The sequence below is a fragment of the Rhamphochromis sp. 'chilingali' genome (assembly GCF_963969265.1).
Source record: "Rhamphochromis sp. 'chilingali' genome assembly, chromosome: 18".
Classification (NCBI taxonomy): domain Eukaryota; kingdom Metazoa; phylum Chordata; class Actinopteri; order Cichliformes; family Cichlidae; genus Rhamphochromis; species Rhamphochromis sp. 'chilingali'.
The window spans coordinates 3,593,760-3,617,325 of NC_137945.1; the positions used below are offsets into that span (position 1 = coordinate 3,593,760).

At 45.2% G+C, this 23,566-nt stretch overlaps 1 protein-coding gene across 1 annotated transcript; it reads right to left on the bottom strand.

Annotated features, from left to right (window-relative positions):
- Window positions 1-3,235: 3,235 nt before the first annotated feature.
- On the bottom strand, window positions 3,236-23,233 carry ezh2 (enhancer of zeste 2 polycomb repressive complex 2 subunit). Its single transcript, XM_080865561.1, has 19 exons — window positions 22,448-23,233; window positions 18,426-18,549; window positions 17,644-17,772; window positions 17,070-17,189; window positions 16,826-16,946; window positions 15,278-15,457; window positions 15,017-15,122; window positions 11,193-11,356; window positions 10,447-10,544; window positions 10,126-10,369; window positions 6,341-6,507; window positions 6,095-6,230; window positions 5,579-5,704; window positions 5,318-5,496; window positions 5,121-5,216; window positions 4,675-4,756; window positions 4,440-4,520; window positions 4,280-4,364; window positions 3,236-3,621 (listed from the first exon to the last, which is right to left on the bottom strand). The coding sequence occupies exons 2-19, from the start codon at window positions 18,540-18,542 to the stop codon at window positions 3,561-3,563; spliced, it is 2,292 nt and encodes a 763-aa protein (XP_080721687.1). The 5' UTR covers window positions 18,543-18,549; window positions 22,448-23,233; the 3' UTR covers window positions 3,236-3,560.
- Window positions 23,234-23,566: the final 333 nt, after the last annotated feature.

Here is a 23,566-nt window from a genome sequence, read left to right on the forward strand (position 1 = left end):
AGTTTTTGTATCTTTATTTTGGGATTATTTCAATATTTGCACCAGCAATAAAAGCGAGTCTCATAGATCTGAGAGTGTGCCGTGTTTCTACTCTCAGGCTGCTCATCAGTGGTGTTATAGGTTTAATGTACACTTGTGTTTCTTTCCACTAAAGAGTATGATCATAGGTTATTCTGACTACATGAAGAAAAAACCGACACTGGGAACAGTTTATAATATTTTAATCTGCAACACTTTGAACAACAAAAACCCCTGTAAACATTACAAAATCAGCACCTGTGTGATCAGAGGAGAGACGTGGTCCTGTTGACAGGAAGAAGAAAAGAAAATACACCCGCAGCTTTCAGTTCGGGGAGAGCCGAGGAGCACCGCTCCCCAATCTCCTCCGTGTTCAGAGACGCTCCTCAGCCCTCCAGTCACAGCAGCGTTTACACATCTGTTCATTGATTAGAAAGCAGCTGCTACAAACATCTGCATCAGCAGTAAAAGTAAAAAACACGAAAGGTTCCCGCACAGATCGACGTGGGAACCTGCGAGTGAAGCACCAGGTTTCAGAGGCCCTGAAGTCTCCCGACGACTACAGACGACACTCCGCTCTCTGTGACGTTTGTAATAAATTACAGGTGAAGAAAAGGGAGGTGGAGGAGGGGGGAGGCTGGTATTGCTACGAGTTGGTCAGACTTTGGGGTCTTTCCGAGCACCAGAATTCCCACAAGAGAAGATTCACATTGTGGAGGAAGAGGAGGAGGAAGGATCAGGGAGAGTGCAGAGGAAGGAGAGTTTTTCAAAGTAAAACTCAAGTCACTGAATTATCTGACGATTTTTTTAAGCTGTTCAAATTCAAACAGTCAAAATCCAACTGAGATGAATTAAAGCAGAGACCTCAGACTGTGGCTGAGCTCAGCTTCAGCTCGAAACACTGACGGCTCGTTAGTGCTGTGATTACATCCTTAAGTTAAAGGTGGTATACACAAGATAGAAAACGCCTCAAAGGAGGCAGAGAGGATGCTGGGAAAACTTTGATTAAATGTGCGTAAGTCAAATACAAAAAAAGACTTGTTTCCTGATTAACAGAGGAACCTCAGCGCGCTGCTGAGGATGCTGGGAAAACCCGACCCGAGTCAAAAAGCACTCGGACATGAAACTGAGGCTCCGCCCAGATTTGAAAGGCTCGCCCGGCGGCTGCGGTCAAGTGCCTGGCTGAAGGAAAGCGGGCCGGCTTAGTTTTCACGTAAGCACCTGAAGCAGAGGCGGCGTCACAAAGCAGAGTCACGTCCAGCTGGAGGCGGACGCCGGACCTCGCTTTTCACGTCGCGGTGTGTGCGAGGAATCGGAGACTGATCGAGAACGAGGCCTGGGATTCGTTTGGAGCAAATTCAGCACAAGAACAACCACAAGAGCGACTCTACGACACGCTGCAGGACATCTTTAGGATGGATCACATCACGAGAGCCTAAACTATCAGTTTCACCTGAATCTTCATCAGTTCATCAGCCTCTGATGAAGATCTCACCCACGGCCTTGGATTACTTACACTAAAGTAACTAACACACAAACCACTGAACTACAAAGAAACTGTTTTTCTCTACAGATCAAACATTAAACATCAGAACTGCCCGTCTTTGTTTTTCTGTACAGTCGTCTCTGAAGGCAGCGCGTAGACGTTCGTCTTACTGTGGACACACGGAGACGGCGTCCCGTCACTTTTATCACCGACTGGTTTAGTAAACATGCACATAAACGTCTGAACCTGGACAAAGTGGAACAATCTGGACTTTAAACGAGTTCGAGTCCCTCGGTCTGCAGCGTGACGACGCGCCGGTGATCGCGTTTGTTTCGGCTCGTTAGTTTTGTTCCTTTGGAAAAAATGAACGTTAGCACCAGATCGGCCGCTGATGGAGAGCCCGGCTGGGACACAGTCAGTGCGCCCTCCACAGTGGTTGCTTCGCACGCCACCGCAGCACCACAAAGCCGCTTCTACTCATGCTCAGAAGTCGCTGCAGTGTGGCGGTTAAGGACACGAGTGAACGATGGCGTCAGGTTTTAATCATCGTGTTGAAAATACATCAGTGCTCAGAGGGAGGCTGAGGATTCGAGAGCATGTCAGAGGTGCTACACCTGCTGTTCAGTGGGCGTGTCCAGCAGCTCCGACTCAAGCAAACCTGCGTCTCCGACAGATACCTGCTAATTAATGCCAGCAGCACTAATATCTTCAGTTGAGCCACAAAGATGTTTTAACTGCATTAAAAAAGCTCCAAACTGCACAAACATGATCCAGAGGTTCAGGTCACAAACTTCAATTACAGGCTCACCTGTTAAATAAGCCACACCCCCAAATTCTAACCCTAAAGAAAATCCAAACAGGCGAGTTAAACAAACGGACCGACTCACTTTAGGAGCCTCGAGTGGAGATCACACTGATGTCAGTCCTGGAGGGTGATGTCTGATCTGAGCATTTCCCAACATCAGCCCAGTGAAACCAGTGAGAATGAGCTACACGCCCCACTCCACACTCACCTGTGTTAAACTTTAACTTTCTGTACTATTTACAGAATGGACGCTAACTGCTAATCTGAGCCTCCGAGCTCGGCCTCTGGGCTCCGTCTGTGCTGTTAGCAGTCACTAACCGTTAGCCAGCAGTTACCTGTCTGTGGGTGCACCTGTGCACCTGCCGCCTGACAACCGACCCTTAACCTCGTAACTGAAGAGTTAATCCTCTCATCCAGATTTTGTCACTTCTGGCTCAAAAACAAAGCAAAAAAAATTAAACTGTGACCAAAACGCCTTCACAGAGCCAGCAGCCCACTGCACTACAGCCGTGTCCATCTTTAACGTACAGCTTCTTTTATTCTTAAAATATTCCTGTTGTTCATCGACTTTGTTTTTAGCGGTCAGCTGGTTTCAGTGTGACGCTGCTTCGTGAACGACCTCCAGATTTACAGACAGACAGTGAAGCGGCGCTCTGAGGAGTGACAGGTTCACACGACACACACGCACGCACACACAGACACGCACACACAGACACAGACACGCACACACACAGACACGCACACACACAGACACGCACACGCACACACAGACACGCACACACACAGACACGCACACACAGACACACAGACACGCACACACAGACACACACGAGGAGTACAAACAGTCTGGTCGGCGGTGTGAAAGTGGCTGGTGGAGGATTTTGGTCCCTGAAGCTTGAACTGAGAACTTTTAAAAACAGTCGGGCTTTTTTTCTCCAGAACATTTTTACTCAAAGATGAGACAGATAACAGATATTTATATATTTTTTGTCGGTGCGCTTTCAGCAGAGGGAAGATTTATGAATCCAAAGAGGAAGATTTGTCGACAAATCAAAGGATAAAAAACATGACAAGTTTCTCAAAAACTCAGACAACAACAAATATCAGCTTCAAATATCCCCGGTTTGTTTTTCCTGAAGCTTTGTGGCGTTGTGACGAATCGTCTGAGTCTCCTGAAAGTGAGGGTGTGGTTTGTTTGTTTGTGTGTGTGTGTAAGGCCTTTGTGTCACTGAAAAACACAGGAAGTCCCGGTCAGGCGATCTCCATCTCACGCTCGATCCCGACGTACTTCAGAGCGTCGGCCTGGCTGTACCTGAGGAACAGGAAACAAACCTTTGAAATGTTTTCTGATGCTAATAAGACACAAAAGCAGAAAAACTGACCTTTTTTTAATAATAATCTTGATATGCACACATGGTTTCAAAAAAGCCAGACCAAGAAAACTTTTAGGACTCGAGTTGAAGCAGCTAAACTTCTCATCTGACTGCTTTTGAATGAGTGCCATCAAAAGCTGACGGCACTCCTGGTTATTCAACATCCTGACCTCTTGGAGGAGATCCAGAGTCATCACGTGACCCTTAAACAGTTAGACTGGCCTGACCTGGATGACAGAGAACCTTTGCACACAGACCAAAAGCTGCGTCTGTATGAGAGTCAAAACTAAAGAAATCCTCCAATACAAAGACATTTAAAGTACAACACGAAGAGCTCTGAGTGTGAGACACTGACTGCAGGTGATGTATGTAGATGAAGGCGTGTTCAAAGCACTTTGAAACATTAACCGAGCTGTTCTGCAGCTGAGACCTCCATGTGACCCTGACCTGTTTTACCACAAACACAGCAAAACTACTTTCATGCAGAGTTAACCAAAAAAAAAGCGATGATCACACGATCACAGCCTCGTCTCCATCGTCACTCAGATAAAACCTCAGGACTCTCTCAGTCAGCGATTTGACTTCTTCTTCACTGACCTGTAGTCGAAGAAGAGCTCCTCTCCGGTCTGGATGGCTCTCTTGGCAAAGATCCCGATCCTGTGATCGCCGTTCACCATCATCACTGCAGAGAGGAGAAGCAGAGTTACCACAGAGAGGCAGGAAGCAGCAGGAAGCTCCCGCGACATGGTCTTTGTACCTTTTGCATAGCAGTTCGGGTTCACCGAGTGGTTGGCGAAGCGGATCTTGTTGCCTTTCCTCGTGGCATCAACAACAAAGTCTGGAAGGAAGAGAGCATTTCTGACTTTATCCTCAAAAACAAGAGTGGAAGAATTCATTTATTCAGCAGATCAGACGCGTTTGAGCTGAATGCAGTAAAATAAAGAAGAAAGACCTCAGATGTAACAGATATATTTATCCGTGCTGTGCTTTACCGTTGTTCAGGTTGAACAGGAAGCTGCACATGTATTTGTCGTAGACTTTGCCTCTGCGGTCGGCTTCGTCCTGAGAGATGATCTGCAACAGAACGTGTTGGACGTTTAACGCGCAGCTGTGAGCACATTTATTCAGCTGTGACTCCAGCACGTGCACGGCCCTTTGGGACATGGCTCCACACAGCGGGGAGCTTGACTTTAGTAAATGAAGTCACCCAAAAACACATTACAATGTAAAACAATAAGACAAAACAGGATACAGTTTTCCTCTGCAGACACCAAACCTTCCTTTAGCAATGATGTAAATGGCCTCTGGCAGCCCTCTTGCAGTACCGTCACAGCCCACCAGAGGCCACAGTGAGAATCGCAGCATCAGATCAAAGATTCTTCAACTTCTAACCAGGTCTAAAAAAGCAGGTTAAACGACCACCATCAATCAGCCGTACCTCTCCACAGTACTCCGAAATGAACTCGTTTTTCTGCACCGGCTCTTTGATGAAGATGCCCCAGCCGGCCACGTCTGACGGAGCGAGCAGGAGGTGCTGAGGGACGGGAACAGATCAGGCGGCGCTTTTAGAACGTTTGATTTCACAATAAAATGTTTTGTTTTTAGTGAACGATGATTAAAGGCTGCACGTGTTACCTTCTTGGCGCCTCTCTGGATGGAGCAGTTCTTGCAGGACACGTTCTTGCTGTCCCAGTGGTCGGCGGCGCCGCAGGTCAGGCAGAGGTCGGGGTCGCACTCCCTCACTGCCAGGTAGCAGGGGCACTGCTTGGTGTTACACTGAGCTTTGCAGCGGCAGCCCGGGAAGCGGTTCTGACCTGCAAACACGGGAAAAGCAAACCAGTGAAAACACACTCAAAGAAGATTGGTTACTTCGTTTTTCAAAATAAAAGTTCTTACACTCCGAGCTGCACTGGCAGAACTTCTCACAGAAGTTTTGCGCGGTGACGCAGGGACACGAGGAGTCGCAGGGCTGACGGGGGTGGTCACATGGCTGGTAGTTATACACGTGATTGGATGAGCCATCTGTAAGAGGTCAGATGTGGCGTTTAAGAACAGAGCGAGTTGTGTGCTTGTGATTTCTCTGAACAGCATCAACGCCCGAGCTTTGCTTCCAGTCGTCCATCTTCCTTTGGTTTAAACCTTACTGTCCAACCTTCCACCAACAAACTCTTTATGTGTGAACACCGTGAAACAAAAACAAATATGAATGAATAATTTCTCCTTTTAAAGGGAGCAAACATGACAAAAAGTAAAGACGAGGAAAATGTTTGTGCTTCTGCACAGGTAACACGGCGCCCCCTGCTGACCATTATAAAGAAAGCAGGATTAAAGTACTTCCAGTTTGACTTGATCTCACAGACGTGTCAGCAGATGTAATCTATTGTAAACTTTTGTGCTGCTGTGACCTCTGACCTTTCTTCAGCTGGATCTTGCGGCAGTGAGTAGCCCACAGTCTGTGCTTCCTCTTCTTCTTCCTCGGCGGCGTGTCCTCGTCTTCAGCGGGAGCGCGAGCAATGATGGCCGACTCCTTGACCCTGAACTCGTAAACCTGCAGGACCCAGTACAGACGGCGTGTTAGACCGAGTGTGATCGTGAAGCCAGGGTCAGTTAAGACGAGCTGAAACAGACGGCGGTGAGTGCGATGAACCGGCAGCTCACCTGTCTGCAGGTCTTGGTGCCTATGAGCCGCGCGATGGCGCAGTAGTTGTCGTAGTACGTCCCGATGAGGACTCTGAAGAGAGACGCCTCAGCGCCGCTCCACTCCACCGCTTCGGCCTCACCGGACAGCTTCATCTTCACGGGAGTCTGACAGCGCGAGTTTCCCTCTGCACACATCAAATCAACACTGAGGACGTTTCCAACGCCGCAGGAAATAAACCTGCATTTGTGAGGATCTTGACAGGTCATAAACGAGGGTCCTACTTTCAGGGAAGGGTCTAACAGACAGCAGTGGTAAAGGTTTGTGTCATAAAACAAGGAGCGCGATGGTCTCATGGCTGAAACTGAGCTCGCTTAAATTTCCTCAGAAGGACAAACATCTCCGAGGGATCTAAGATAAACAGCCGAGCAGTGCAACCTAAAGTTCGACTGCCAAGAGAAATAATCTTTAGATAAAACCATAAACGAAAACAAAAAGGCTTCTTATACAAACACTGATGAATACTGATGAATACACAGACTCAGTCTGTGGATTTATCAGGAAATGCGTGGAAGATGTCGTCCCATCCAGAACAGTCAAATCCTTCCCAAATCAAAAACCCTGGATTAACGGAGATGTTCGCGCGGCACGGAGCACCGCCTTTGCCTCCGCGAACACATCGGACTACAAACACGCACATTACCAACTCCGGAAGACGATCAAAGCAGCCAAACGTGAGTACAGGGACAGGGTGGAGCAACAGTTTGACAACCCTCGGAGTATGTGGCAGGGACTAAACACGATCACAGACTTTAGAGGGAAAACCAGCACACCGCAGACCACGGCCTCTCTGTGTGAGGATCTAAACGTATTCTACGCTAGATTCGACGCAGCGAACACCATGAGACCGGACAGTGTGCGCACCGCGGATGACGTCAGTGCGCACACTGTGTTTGAGGAGGATGTGCGGAAGTGCTTCAGGAAGGTGAACGCGCGCAAAGCTACTGGTCCGGACGGGATTCCCGGCCGCATCCTCAAGTCATGCGCGGCTCAGCTGGCTGGAGTGTTCACGCACATCTTCAACCTTTCCCTCTCTCTATCTGTAGTCCCAGCCTGCTTCAAAATGGCCACCATCGTCCCTGTACCCAAATCCTCCACCATCTCCTCATTGAACGACTGGCGACCTGTAGCCCTGACCCCCATCGTAAGCAAATGCTTCGAGAAGCTGGTCAGGGACTTCATCTGCTCTGCACTACCCGACTCACTGGACCCTCTACAGTTTGCATACCGCCACAACAGGTCCACTGATGATGCCATAGCCCTGACACTACACACTGCCCTGTCACACCTGGAGAAGAGAGACACGTATGTGAGAATGCTGTTTGTAGATTACAGCTCAGCATTCAACACCATCGTTCCCTCGAAGCTGGACAGGAAACTGCAGGATCTAGGACTGAGCAGCTCCCTCTGCAGCTGGATCCTTAGCTTCCTGTCTGACAGACGCCAAGTGGTCAGACTGGGCAGCATCACCTCATCCCCCGTCACACTGAACACTGGTGCTCCACAGGGGTGTGTACTGAGCCCTCTCCTGTACTCACTCTACACCTACGACTGCACAGCCACTAACAACTCCAACATCATTGTGAAGTTTGCGGACGACACTACAGTGGTGGGTCTTATCACCAACGGTGATGAGACGGCTTACAGGGAGGAGGTCAGCGCCCTGACCCACTGGTGTCAAGACAACCATCTCACCCTCAACGTCGCAAAGACAAAGGAGTTGATAGTGGACTTCCGGAGGTGCAGGGAAGTACACACCCCCATCACCATCAACGGCGCTGCTGTGGAGAGAGTGAGCAGCTTCCGGTTCCTTGGAGTACATCTGGCTGAGGATCTTACGTGGTCAGTACACACAAACAAAACAGTGAAGAAGGCGCAGCAGCGCCTCTTCTTTCTCAGGAGACTGAAAAGATTCGGCATGAGCCCCCGCATCCTCAGGACCTTCTATCACTGTGCCATTGAGAGCATCCTCACTGGATGCATCACCACCTGGTATGGCAACAGCACCGCCTACAACCGCAAAGCTCTCCAGCGAGTAGTGCGGTGCTCTGAACGGATAATTGGAGGTGAGCTTCCCTCCCTCCAAGACATCTACAGGAAGTGCTGCCTGAGGAAAGCGGGGAGGATCATCAAGGACTCCAGTCACCCCAGCCATAAACTGTTCAGACTACTTCCATCAGGAAGGAGGTTCTGCAGCATCCGGTCCCGTACCAGCAGACTGAGAGACAGCTTCTTCCACCAGGCCATCAGACTGCTGAACACGTCATAGACACCTCAGCTTCACTACTGGAACTTCAACATTATGCACGCCATACTGTATATAAATGCCACTGTTTTGCACATATTCAACTCTGTATATTTTATATATTTTATTATTATTTTTTTTTACTATTTAATTTGTAAAAATGTGTATACACACACACACACACACACACACGTAGGAAAATATTTAGTATACACATCCAGAAATGCATACACTATTATATATCGTACATATATTTATTAGTTTCAGGTTGGCCATTCTTGTATTTTGCTCGTTTGTGTTGTTGTGTTTGCACATCTCTGTTGCTTGTGGGGCTCGCACACAAGAATTTCACTCGCATGTGCTGTGCCAGTGTGCCTGCACATGTGATGTGACAATAAAAGTGATTTGATTTGATGTCACAGTGACTCCTGGTCAAATCGATCTCTTTGAGCCTAAATTTAAATAACTTCAAATGTCTCCGTGCACCAATATGATTGAAGTACAAGCGTCACATGACCACGTGTGCCTGCACTGTATGAAGACTCACTGCTGCTGCCTGTTGCTTTGCTTGCAAACTAGTTTGTGCAGTAAAGACAGGAAGGAAGGAAAAGAGTGAGTGTCATAACGTTGTATGAACTCCAGGCCGTTATTGTCGTCACGTCTGCTGTTTACATCGCGTGTTTGTGACTTTATCTGCAGCAGCTTTGAAGTGCAAACAATCATCTGTGCTGTCAAACAAACCTCCCACAACAAGGGGGCTGCATGCAGAGGGGAAGACCCAGCTGGTACCAAGAGCATCGCTCCAGCGTTCAGCCTCTCATCGGTGAACCGCAGGCACGGTGCAGGTTACTGCACGGATGAAGAGATGCTCGACTCAAAGAGCCTCACAGGAGCAGCAGGATCTCTTCTACAGTCTGGGCTAATCACAGTTTTAAAGTCTTGATGAAGCAGCAATGTTACAGTCTTTGTTTAAAAGGGGCTCAGAAACAGACATCACTCCAGCTGGTGGTTTTTATTTATCCAAAGTCCTAAATTAGCATCAAATGAATGTGCCTGCTGTTTGGGAATCGCCCTCCTCAGAGGAAATAACTTTAACTTCCCAGGAAAAAGAATTCCTGAGAGATCAAGTTTGAGGTTCTCTGGCTGTCTCTGTGTGCTCCAGCGTTAAATTCTGCTGCCAATTCCTTCAAAGATCTATTAAAGACAATAAGGGACATAACAGAAGTCTTAATGTCCCATCAGAGCTGTAATTAGAACAGCGAGGGAGGAGATGTGATGTCAGCTTTTTAATAGCTTCATGAAAATAAACAGAACTGTTGCTGCGTCGGCAGATTCATTGACTCTGAGGTCATCGCTGCTCTGAAGCCTGCGCTTCACAGGCAGAAACGTTTCTGTTAGGTTTGATGGACAAACAGAGACTCTGCGTCTTCTCTGCAGACGGACGTCTGTAACCCTGTTAACATTGAACTTCTACCGTCTGTAATAACCGCCCGTCTGCACCTGAGCTGCTGGTGGTCTCGTCCTTCTTGTCCTCGTCGTCTTTGTCGTTGTCTCGCTCGTCCTCTTTGCTGCCCTCGCGGTCGCTGTCCGTGTCTTTGGTTTCAGAGGACACCGTGGGGGTGCTGGGCCGGCTGTTACTGTTGCTGTTGGGCAGCCGACCGCGGCGCCGGCCCCCGTTACGCTTGGAGGGCGTCTTTGCCCGCTCGGTTCCCACGCCTGTGGCGTACTCCCTCATCATGCCGTCCTGAGGAAGCAACAGGAAGAGTGTTAATATATTTTATAACTTTTCTGTTTCAGTTTAAAAGAAAAGCAGCGACTCGCCTGCACCAGGTCCATGTAGCAGTCGATGCCACACGGGTTTTTGTCCACCAGGTTCTCCAAGTTCTTGCGCTTGTACGTGTTGGGAGTTGCATGGAAAGCTAAGAGACACGAGAGAGAGAGATGAGTGCTTCTAGGAATTCAACAGCCTCATCTGTCAAACAAGCAAAGACTCCGACCTTTAAAGATTTTATATGATGCAAACACTGCCAACAAAAACAAACTCAGGTTGGTGCCAATATCAAAAAAAGCTGCTGGCGTTTCAGCGTCGATCACATGACGTGTCGAGCAGCGTTTATAACATCATCAGCACAGAGTCGAGCAGAGTCTTTTTAGGATGTGATGTTTTATTCTTTACTTTACTGACACGATCAAACTAAAGGAATCATTACCACAAGTTATTTTATGACTGTCAGGTTTTTAATGGAAAGCTTTGAGGCCATTTTTATACCCAAGATTCTTAAAACTGGCTGGACTATGAGTTATGTGAGGTTAGAGTTCTTATTTCATTAAAACTCCAAAGATAAGGTTTGATAACTTTTGGGGAACAGAGTGAACTTCTTGGTTTTCAGGTGGGAACATATCAGAGAAAGTTTGATTAGTACTGATGAAGGTGAGCTGCAGATGTGATAACGTCACTCTGCAGGCTGATGTGACCACATCACAGTGACAGTTACACAGATCTCTGAGGTAGCAGTCCAGCCTGTATAACCAGGAACTGCTGTGAAGTGTATTTATTGTGCACTAACGGTGGAGGAAGCAGTCGTATTTGAAGCAGCGTCTGCAGAACAGAGTGTGGAAGGAGTGCAGGCTCTGCTCGCGCTGCACGGAGCGAGCGTTCGGACCGTCGATGTTCGGCGTGCATTCAGGCGGCAGGGCGCCGGGCAGCTGCTGCTCAGTCAGCTCCTTGTACCTGCGAATACAAACACGCACACGAGAGAGATCAAATTTACTTAAGTCAGATGAACGCAGTGAGACAAACACGCATCACTGAGTTATCAGGTTAAAACATCCCATCAGTTTGTTACTGTAAAGCTGCTCTGTGCTGTAACACTGTCTCACAACACAGACCTGAACGTAAACAGGAAACACCTGGTGTTGTGTAACAATGGATTTAAGAGTCACACCCACAAGAACTAAAGTCTGTCAGGTTAAAGATATAAATCCATAAACCAAAACAGCAGATTTAAACCCGCCCCCCTCGCCTCCTATAACATTTAACATGAACAGATGTAGGGCTGAACGATATATCGCATTTGCGATAATATCGCGACATGATCAAGTGCAATTTTCTAACCGCAAAGGCTGCGATTATACTCTGGACATGTCCAAATTCATGGGCTGCATCCTCCTGAGGCCGCATTTGTAGACCGATTACGTCACAGCGACGCGCCGAAGGCTGTCCAAATTACTACCATATCCCAGAATTCATAGCGCGGCCCAGCCAAACTCCAGTTTCCAGCAATGGCGGCCGCTACTAAGTTTTAAAATTACTCATACTAATCTTTCTGGGTCACAAAATAAACTTTTAAAATATTTTCAGGCGAGAAAGTAGTTGTGTAAACATCAAATATCTGCTCGGTTTATCAAGATATCCCATATTTGCAAAAGTGCTTCGACGTTTTCAGAGGCGTCTGCTACCCACCAGCTCGACAGCTAGCCGGGAGCTCGAGGGTTACTGATGCGGCCGAGAACTGCACAACTCCCGGCACATCATTTTCAGATCACCGCGGAGTTTCGCTGCTCGGGTTAAACGTAATATATAAGTCACTTAGACAACCTAAAAATGTTATTGTTGGGCTTTTTTCAGTGTTTTGTTTGTTCGTGAGTAAATCGGTTTGGCTGAGATTAAAGTTATTAGATTAGATAAAATAAAACTTTATTAATCCCCCGGGTGGGTTCCTCCTTGGTTTTCACACAGCTGACTAAACGTCAAACAGAAAACTTATTAAACAGAAGTATGAGACAGTCGAGAATTTACACCAGTGTCTGGTTATATTTTAGATAGCAAGAAGCAGACGGCCGAGCTTATTAAACTCCACCGAGACAGCGGTGACGCTAATCAGAAGGCTAGACCGTCCAATTTCACGCCTTTAAATTTTAAAGGCGTGTTTGTGTGTGTGTTTATACAATTGCTATTATGTTTGCACTTTATGTGTAATGTTACTGACTGCAGAGATCAGTAAGATGTGTGTATTTTTTATTTATTAGTTTTATTTATTTAATATTATTTTTTAATTGAATGACTGTCTAGTAGTTCACAGATGTCGAAAAACTGAGTGTGGTAAAGCCACTGATTTTTTTTATGTATATTTCTGCAATCTGCACATTGTACTGACTTTCATTTTAATGTTTACACCAGGGTTCCTTGTCAGCACTTTATGCTCAGATGTTTGTAAGCTAAAAATAAACTATTGTGTATGTTCAAATATACTGTTGTGATTGAAGAAGTAAAATAAAAATGTCAGTCATCAATTCATGCATCACCTCATGTTATCATAACAGAGGTCTGTCTTCCAGGAAAGAACAGTTTAAAATTAATGTAATATAGTATTGGCCATACTATATGATGTATTGCTTGTCTTTGTTTAATAATACAGAAGACAAAGACCTTAAAAAATAATCGCATATCGCATCGCAATCGCAATATTGGGGCAAAAAATCGCAATTAGATTATTTTCCATAATCGTTCAGCCCTAAACAGATGTTGATATTAAGTTTATTAAAGTACTCCACAGCTCTGCAGAGACACCGATGAATGCAGTACAGTGTGCACACACACACACACACACACACACACACACACACACACACACACACACACACACACACTTTGTGAGATTTGCTGTCACAACAACAGAGGAGCTGTGAGTCAAAGTTCAGCCACTAAATATTCTGGTTTAGTACCAAGTGGGTCAAAACAAAAGAGCCTGACTCCAGTCTGCACTAATGCTCCAGCTAACACATGCACGAGGTTTAAATGTTTCTGAAAAATGATTTTATATTTATGAACTGATCCAAATTAACGTGATGCGTTTAACCCTTTATGGCCGCTCATTTTGTGCGACTCTTTTTAAAGCGGTAGCACTGCAACCACGTAAGCTAGCACAATAATGGTTTTGCATATGAAACTGGAGGAACTGTACTTACAACTTATGCCAGTTTCCCCCTTCAGAGCCTTATAAGCCTATACTGGTGATTTTCTGTGTAGTTTCTGGGATGATTAGAAGGCCAAAGAGTTCTGGAAATAGTTTGTTTTGATGCACATGCTGCTTTTTTTTTTGCAAATTTGCATTATTATATTAAAATTTCCTTTTTCCTGCAGTATATAAAAATTGGTGTAGCTCAAAAATAAAACTATGAAGACACTCAAAACACATTTCCTGTGGTTGGAAACTATTTTGTACAACCTTTTTGGATAGCAAAATTTTCTCTAACAAGAAATATGTGTTTAAAAAAAAAAAAAGTAAAAATGATTTTCAATTTTTTGTAGTTCATTGCACTTTTTGGCTATTTTTGTAGTTGCTATGGACTTAGTGCAATCATATTATTAGAATCTGGTTATAACGGTTGTACTGAGGTATAGCAACTTGAAATGCTCCCAAAAATGGCTCCACAGCATGTAAAATATAAGCTCTGGTGGATTTGGTTCTGTGGTAAGTCTTGAAGTATTAAATTGAAATTAAGTCAAATCTCGAGTTTAGTATTGTACAAATATTTTAAAGTACGTATAAGACCAACTGCTGCTCTTATATTTTGTATATATTTTACATCATAATCAACATTTTAAACACTTAAGAACAGGTTAATGTTGTTATAATTAAAAGTCTGTTTGCTGAGGCATGAACAGTAAATAAACAACATTCAAGTAAACAAACAGAAGATATGGAACAGACCATCAGCTAAACAGTTATTTTAAATACTGGATCATCCTGAACAACATCAGTATTACTGATAAATCTTTTTAAAAGCAGCTCATGACGTCTGTGTGTTTACAGAATGAATCAAAGTGGTCCTGAAAGGCTTCCAAGACATAAACAGTCTGAAATCAGACCTGTCCTGAGGTTTCCTCGTACAAAAACGTGCATCGCCTTTAATGATGCACGCCATCATCAGTTTGTCTCAACATTAGCACTCATCTGTGTGTGTGTGTGTGTCCTCTTTAGCTCACACATGAGACAGCCGCGGCTGTAGGAAGCACACATCTGACGTTCTGGCAAAATTAACAACCACCAGGACAACATCACGCCTGAGTCCATCTGAGCAATGACTGGATTCATCGTCTCCAGTGACACAACATGCAGCAATCTCAGCACCAACTGGACTTTGAGTTCCAAACACCAGTGAGATCACCTGCTGTCAATACGCCCTTTAAAGTCATCGCCTCGTCCCATCTGACCAAAGCGCCAAAACAGGACTTCTTGAAATCTCTCGAGAGGAGATCAACTTGAAACCAGGTGCTTTTTATGTTCATGGATAAATTCTTTGACCTTCTTTCATGACACATATTAGAATCAGTTCCTCTGTTATCGTCACAGTACCGACTCACTCGCACACAAACAAACCCACTGACTTTTCTTTGAGCTCCTCGGGGGAGCCCTTGTCGGGGAACATGGAGGAGATGGCCTCAAAAATCTTGTCAGAGGGAAACTTCTTGCTGGTGTCATTGTTGGTTCGGCCTGGAGACGACACACACACGCTTTCCATCAGGACACAAAACTGTCAGCTGGACCAGCGTGAATGCTACCCCCTTACAGCAGGTCAGCACAAACACGTCTTCATTGGTTATTACACGTTTCTAACTGCAGTACAGCTCCAACATCTCAGGACTTACTCTCATTGTTAACAAGCCCATCCTTGCGGGGCTCCTCTGGGTGCTCTTTGCCATCACACACGTCCATCTTGTCCACTTTAAAGTCCTGCTCTTCCTCCTCCTCATCATCCTCGTTGTCACTGTACTGTGCCAGAGCGTTGACCAACTCGACGAAGATCTCGTCGTTGATGAAGCCACACTCTGCAAAACACAACACACAGGATAGATAGTTTTACAGAGCAGCAGAGGAGCCGTTTCTCTTTCTACTGAGACGACGATACAAAGCAAATATTCATCGCACTGTTTTCCTGATGAGACACCACACTGACCAACCACACGAGCACGTTCACATTCCTGGTTTTGCAGTTTCTCTCAGATGTTGAGGGAGGACAGCAAACAGCTGTGCTGCATCAGCTCTCACATTACAAACTGCTGTGCAGAGTTTTGATAAAACGTTTAATCTCTGCTAGTTTTTTTCTGTCCCACATACTCAGAAATCTCTCTTTCAGAAACTTTGGAGCACGCCCACACAGGAGCCCGAGTTTGACAAGAAGCCATGCGAGCACCGAGCAGCACAGGACTTTCAGCTGCAACGATCTGTCACATTAAGTGATACTCAATCGTAATGGAAAACAACCAAAACTGATTACAGAAGGTAATTGTGGAAAAAGTTCATTACTAGACTTCCTGAATTCAGTTTTGTTTTTATTCCTAATAGAAAACTCTGACCGGCACATTTGTTTCAAGTCTGAATGAAAAGTGAAATGTTGATTCCAAAACAACTTTGTTCCTCAGAGCAGTGGCACCGTGACTGCACACAATGTTACGCACAAAATATTTATTTTCTGCACCAATGCTTGGTAGCAACTCATTTTCATAGGGAAATGAGTGCATACGAAAAGGAAGGAAAAAAATTCATCGTCTGTGCACAAAGTTTAACACACCACAGCTAACACATGGTAGAGATGACCGACTACCTGAAGAAATAAAGTATTGCCAGAAAAATCCATCGTATGGTTCCAGCAGGTTGAGCTCTCAGGAAAAAGGTGGCTAATGCTAACGAGGCTCCAGAAGCCAAACATCCACCCTGACAGACACTTTGCTTCAACAAAATGACCCATATGTTTATGGAAGCAGCTTAATGCTAACAGAGAGGAGACACGCCAGCATTTCAAATGGTTTTTCCTGTTGCCATGCTAGGTCTAGATCCTGCAAATGAGCTGTTAAAAAATGCAAACACAACAAAAAACGCTGAAAAGTTAGAGGCTCCTGTGTTCATGTACGACTCGAAATTATTGTCTTGTTCTTGTTCTGATAAACTGCTGCCGTACAGTCGTTTTTAAACCATTTTTCTGCTCTTTATATTAACCCTGGAGAACCCATGGGGTCGGCTCTGACCCCATGGGTTCTCCAGGGTTAAGATCCACAAACAAAGCGCTTTGATCCATCAGCTGATTAGTCACATTTCAGTAACTGTTTTTGCTGCCTTCAGACTGATTATCAGATGAAGTTTCATTAATTACTACTTTGGCTCTCAAACCATTTGCTCCTGCGCCCACTGACCCTCACCTCTGTCTCCGTGGACTTTGCCGTCATAGTTCTTGATGAGCTCTTCGATGAAAGTCCCGTCCTGGTCGAGGATCTCGTCTCCCATGTAGGGAATGTTATGGAGCACCGTCTCATCCTCCACCTGCAGGAGGAAACCCAGAAACGTCACACACACAGCTTCTCAGCCACCTGTGACTGTAGTATACTGTCCTGAATCCCAGCCTCAGCTGTTCACAAAGTGCAGCTTTTAAAGCTTTGTACGCACCATGAAGTTTTGCTGTAGCGGCGACCAGGAGTACATGACCGGGACCGAGGCCACGGCGTTCAGAGTCTTCAGGGGGATGACCTGTCGAGGGAACTCGGAGAAGCCGCTCTCCACGGTGCACTGCAGAGGAAGCGTGCGTTACAGTCAGGACACCGCCCTCTGAGCCTTTAGAGTTTTTTTTTTTTTTTTCAAATTCAAATTTCAAATTCAAATTTTATTTGTCACACACACACACAACCATACACAGTATGACATGGGAGTGAAATGCTTGTAGCTGTACAATGCCCGACCATTAAATGACAGAAGAAAAGTTTTACAATATTTACAATTTACTACAAAAATTTACAAATTAACTTAGGAATTTACAGTAAGGAATGTGCAAATAGCAGAAGAGATTATAAAGATAAGGATTATAAATTATAGGAATTATAGGATTATAGGAAACGTGTGGTGGTGACGTGTGTGAGAGTCCAGTCTTATAGTGACGTGTTTGGGAGAGTCCAGTCCTACACCTGGTTCAGGCCCCGAATAGCCTGGGGGAAGAAGTATTTTGATACCAGTATCAACCGCTCACCTCTCGAGTCCCTCGTAAGGAGCTGACCGACGTCATGATGTGAACGGGCTGGATTCGCCGGGTTTTCCACTCCTGGTTCAAAATGTCAGTTCGCTCCATGATTTTCTGACGGTTGCTGTTGAACATGCTCTGTGAGAGTTAAAGGAAATTTATATCAGTGCACAGAACAAAACACAGGGCCAGCTTCACTCTCCCTCAGTGTTACCACCCGCAGAGATCGTACCTGTGCAGGTGAGCCAGGTGACCATTTTAGCAAATAAACAGCACGTGCTGAAGCCTTTATATGGCCCTTCAGCTACGTAAACTTTAATTTGGATCAGCTTTAGTTTTAATTTCTGATGGAAAAAGGTTAAAGGAGCCATAACGTCACTAACGAGACCCAAATCTGTGAGAAACTGCTGCTGTGAAAACAACTTAAAGTACTGAAAACGTTACGTAGTGAGACAAAAGCACCGTCATCCATCAGACTCCTGATAACCATCTCTTCTCCATTTTAACACCATTTATAGGACAACTCTCAGAGAGCCAATCACAGAGTTTACAGCCCCGGCTGGTCTAGTCAGTCAAAGCAATCACCGGCCCAAACACCGTGGGACACTTCCTGTTTCCACTTTCATGATTAAAAACTTTGGGCGAATAAATAAATCTGTTCTTTACTCCAAAACAACCTCAGCTAGTGCTCTTAAAAAAAATAAAAACTATAGTCAAACAGACCCAACTTCTCTTAATAACTGCAGCATGAATGCTGCTGTGTGTGTCTGTGTGTGAGTGCGTAAACGAACCTTGACCTCGTCAGCCCGTCTGAAGCGTTTCAGCTGCCGAAGCCTCATGTACTCAGACTTCACCCTCCTCTTCCAGCAGGCGGGGCCTTTCTCCGAACGCTTCCCAGTCAGCACCATGATTCACCTGCAGCCAGACAGGAAGATATTAGGGATCCTGAACACGACACCTTCAGGTCTCATATTTTCACACTTTTCTTGACTGGACTGTAGGGCCAAAACACTTTATCTATATAATTGAATAATTTAGGCATAAAATGTTCCTCTTGGCACAACCCAAACTTGGATCTGGTGCCCCAGACATGCAAACCAAACATACATTTGTTAAGATAATAAACTTCACCTCACGTCCAACAATCAGAGCCAACCTCTGATTTTCTTTTCTTTCAACAGCTGATGTAAAAATGATATGCTGCAAATCAAACGTCTGAAACCTCGCTGCCAGCATTCAAATGCCTTCTGTTCAATCTCACGTTACCATTCAAGTGCCAACCCCGGAGAGATTCAAGCACAGGTGGATTACTTCCTCGCACCTCCTCTGCCAAGTCCTCGTTCTCATCCTTTCTTTTAATGACTGTGTGTGAATGACAGCAGTCGTCTGTCGATCCATCTGCTGCCCGGCAGTCAGTCAGTAACCGTGAGTCTCTGACTCAAACCTCACACTTCAGATTAGACGTGACAGACGGCCGTCGTGGAGATGTGGACGACTGAACCGGCCTGACACATTTCACAGCACAGAAAATAAAGAGAGATACACTGAAGCCCCTTTGGACAAGTTAAATGTGCTGGGATGTTCACACAGTAAACTCACTGCTGTGTCTTATTAGTATTTAAAACGTGGAGAGATTATTAGGCACCGTCTCAGTAATGCATATAATCAGTATCTAAACAGGCGATTATAACCTTATTTAAGGGTTGGATTTGCGCACAAAATGGAGCAAGACTATCACTGAGTCAATTTAATCCCGTACGGATTAGGGTTGGGTGATTGGACGAATATATGGACTATTGACGATGGGCTCAGCCTCAGTGGGCACCAGATCCAAGTTTTTACAAGAGCCATTTATTTATTTGCCCATGAGTAAGTTTGCTAATAATGATGGAGCTAATAGAAGCAGTCAACAGCAAAAAAATGAATAAATAATAGCGCCGTTTTAACCGCACCCTCTTTCATCTGCGAGCAAATGCCCCCACCTCAGAGTGCGCCCAAATGCTTGTTGATGGAGCTGCAGAAGCTAGTGATAGCCTAGCATAGTCAGCCGGATGGTGGACACGTACATGCTCATGCAAGTTAGTCGTGCTTGAGTACTTTGCTCACACTATACGTCTGCAGCACACCGCTTTGGTTACATCCTTAGGTTCACCTCTTTCATCTGGTTTAAAGCCAAAGAAATCCCAGAATGGTGACTTTATATTTTTTGTGCTGTGAGCGCTAACACGCCGTCAACATGACTAACACGATTAACAATTAACCCATCTGGATCCCAGACTGAGTCAAAATCCCTGAAATGTCCCCGTCAACGCATTTCGGCAGTTTGTCCCAATTTTGTTCATTCTGCGCTCCAGATGTGTTGGGAGCGTTAACGATTGTAATTGTGATGACCGCGTTCAAGCCGTGTTAACGCTGACAGCGTTTTTTGGGAAACTAGTTTGTCCATGTTTGGACTTATTCTGTGTTGTAAACACACAAATCAGTTCATGCATGATTACTTTGCCCCGCCCATCAAAAAGTGTGCACATGCGCGAATATATCGCCCATCAGTGATTGTTGGACTGACGATTGGAAAATTGTGACATATCGCCCAACCTTAGTATGGATATACCGAGATTGGTAAACTGTGCTTGGTTTTCCTGTACAGATGTGAGGGGGAAAAAAAAAATCACCAACAATGCTATAAAAGTATTTTCTAATCAGCCTGTAAATGTCTGAGAATTGAGGACAGCAGCTGCTGGACTTTCTGGAGAGGAATGTTTTCCCATTCCTGTCAAAGGAATCTAGCTGCTCAACAGGTCTGGATGGTCTTTGTTGTGTTGTTTGGTTCATTATCCTCCAAACGTTGAGCATGAATTATGGTGAGAAAGGTCTGGACTGCAGGCAGGCCACTTCAGCACCGGACTCAGCGTTCATATTTCTAGTTTCATAGGCACGAGTGGACTCCCACATCATCATGGAAGCAGACTTTGAACTGATGACAAACCGAATGCTTCCTCTCCCTTCTTGTTCCAGAGAATGTGAACTCTGCGTTTTACAAAAATAATTTCAAATTTCATATTACCTGACCTCAGAACAGAAAAGGTAACTGTTCTTGTAAGTCATGAACAAACTGGGAATAATCACATTTCTTGGAAAGTCCCAATCACTTTCACTAGCCACACCCAAACCTGAGTCAAGAAATCACTTAAACAGAACCTGTTTGTCAAAGTGAAGGAGGATAAAGATCTCCAAAAGCAACACATCACGCTACAGTCTAGAGACACAGCAGCAAAACAAAGTCACTGACATCTACCAGTCTGGAAAAGAATACAAATTTCTAATGCTTTGGGACTCACGAGAACAGTAAGAGCCATTACCCACAAATGGAGAAAACTTGGAACAGCAGTGAACTTTCCCAGGAGTGCATGGCCCACCAAAATTATTCCAAATTACTTGGCAGCTCACCCAGGTTGTCACAGGAAAAAAACCAAAAAAACAAAACAGAACAACATCTAAAGAACTGCAGGCGTCACTTGTCTCTGGTGAGCTCAGAATTCATGAAAATATTCTGGACTGATGAGACAAAAGCAGAACTTTGATTCCCGTTACATCTGTCATCAAACTAACAGCACATCATCAAAAGAACATCTTATCAATATTCAAACAAGGTGGCAGTATTAATGATGGTCTGGGGCTGCTTTAGGACCTGGACAACTTGCCATAATTAATGGTACCATAAATTCTGCTCTATCAGAAAATCCTGGAGGAGAAGGACACTTAGTTTATGCAGCAGAACAATGATCCAACACACCAGCAAGTCCACCTCTGTTGCTTTGGAACAATCTTCCTCTTCACATGGTTTTTCAGTCCAGATCGAAGACCTATTTTTAATCTCTGGCTTTTAACTCTGTGGGTGACTGACACTTTTATTCATTTTATTGTCTTGCCAAGTTTCTATATTATTATTATTGTATTGTTCAGCACTTTGGTGTGTTGTTAAAGTGCTATATAAATGATGATGATCATGAATGGTTCAAAAAAACCCAAATGCATGTTTTGGAGCAGCCTAGTCAAAGTCCTGACTTAAATAAATCGCTGCAAACATTTGACCTTCAAGATGAAGGGCTCTATCCAAAACCTGCCACATGACTCTCAAGATGACTTTTGACTAACAGGTGAAACTCAAGCTTCCTGTCATGTGTAAGCGGCACAAACTTCTATTCTTTTTGCTCTAGGCGATGTTATGAGTTTTATGGTGAGGGAAGTGGTTGAATATCGCCCCCGCAAGGCTTCTAGGCAAACAAGAGGGAAGCTTTTTTACTTTAATCAATGTGACAATCGCCTAACTTAAGGTGACACTTACTTTTACCACCACCTCCAGCCCCAGTTTCACAATAAAACCCTCAAAAGCTTGAACAAAAAACGAAAGAAAATTAAATGAGAGGTACTAAAAATTATACATCAAAAAACTGTACCAGCCTTTTTCTGTGAGCTAGCTTCGAGCTAACGATAGCTTGCGGATGTCGTGCCAAGTTTGGCTCCCCTCAAAATGTGCTTCCCCTTAGCCCTGAAACATGCTCACAAAGGTCCCAAAACACGAGTGGACGGTGGATCCATCGGAATGATTACCCTCCTCCGAGTCATTTAAAAAAAATGACGGCTTCTTTATAAGCTAGTCAATATTTACGGGGATACAAGAATTGGCACGGTACCCCGGCGAGCTAGCTAACAGTTGGCGAGTTAACAAAGATTGAGGCGCCCAAGAGCACAAAGAGCAGCCCACAACAAAAGCACCGTGAACACAGCCACGGACACTGACAGCTTCTCTCACCTCCACCCGAGCCTCTGGCCTCATCCAACGGAGCGATCCGGATCGATGCGACAAACACGGGCAAAGTCGTCCTTTGTGCTGCAGATTAGCTCGCTCCGTGTTACGGCTAGCTGTAACGTTAGCTCGATGGCTAGCTAGCAGTTTAACTCAGGAGGAGGGAGCGACCGAGCTCGCGCAACACCCGGCTTCACGCACCCAGAGCCGGTAAATGAAATAACTCACATCGGCTCCTTCGCTCCAAGGCTGGTTAGGACACAGAAACTGTGCGTCTATGAGGGACAGTTTGGTGTCAGCCTGCTTGTAAAAAGTTATTTGGATTTCAATGTTTCCGCCTAGGCAACAGCGACTCTGTTCAAACTGGTCCTCCGCCTCACCGCCCACTACGGCTGCGGCGGATTCAAGAGGCGCCAAACGTCTAGGCCAATCACAGAACCCGATGTTAGGGTTTCCTCAGTGAGTCCTACGCGATAGGTCGAATGATATAAAAGTGTAGCCAATGAAATTTGGAGCTGAGCTGGGGGCCCTGTGGCAGGGACATGTGGACAGCTTCTCTTTGTTCTCTCTTGTCAACGGGAGAAAAAACAAAATATGCAAATACACACTTTGACAGTTGAGTTAATAATAGTTATGCATCACATTTGAGATCAAAGCGGTGTCTCTGACGCATGACAGCTGTCACAGCCGTCAGGGCTAAACTAAAACACTTATATAAAAAAGGTTATCGATGGATTTAAGGGCAGCGGAGAGGCGACAGACAGCGCGTGGTCTCGTGCAGAACAGCTCAGGTTTCAGCAGGTGTGTGAGCGTCTCAGTGTGTCCAGAACGAGGAAACATGACGGCTGAACGGGTTTATTGAATGAATGAGAGACTCCAGTGCCACAGCCAGCAAGGGCAAGGGTCTCCAAGTTTATTTAGCCACGCCCCTCCGAGCAGCGATTGGATGACGCTTCGAAAACGTCCACATGATGCATTCACTGCCAGCGGAAACAGAAAACACAGCCGACAGATTAAAAGCATCATTAAAAAACAATTGTGTCATTTCAAATCTTTAAGAGTAGTAAAAAATAAATAAAATGTAGAATGTTTTAATGCATTGATTTTTAAGCAATAACAATAGGG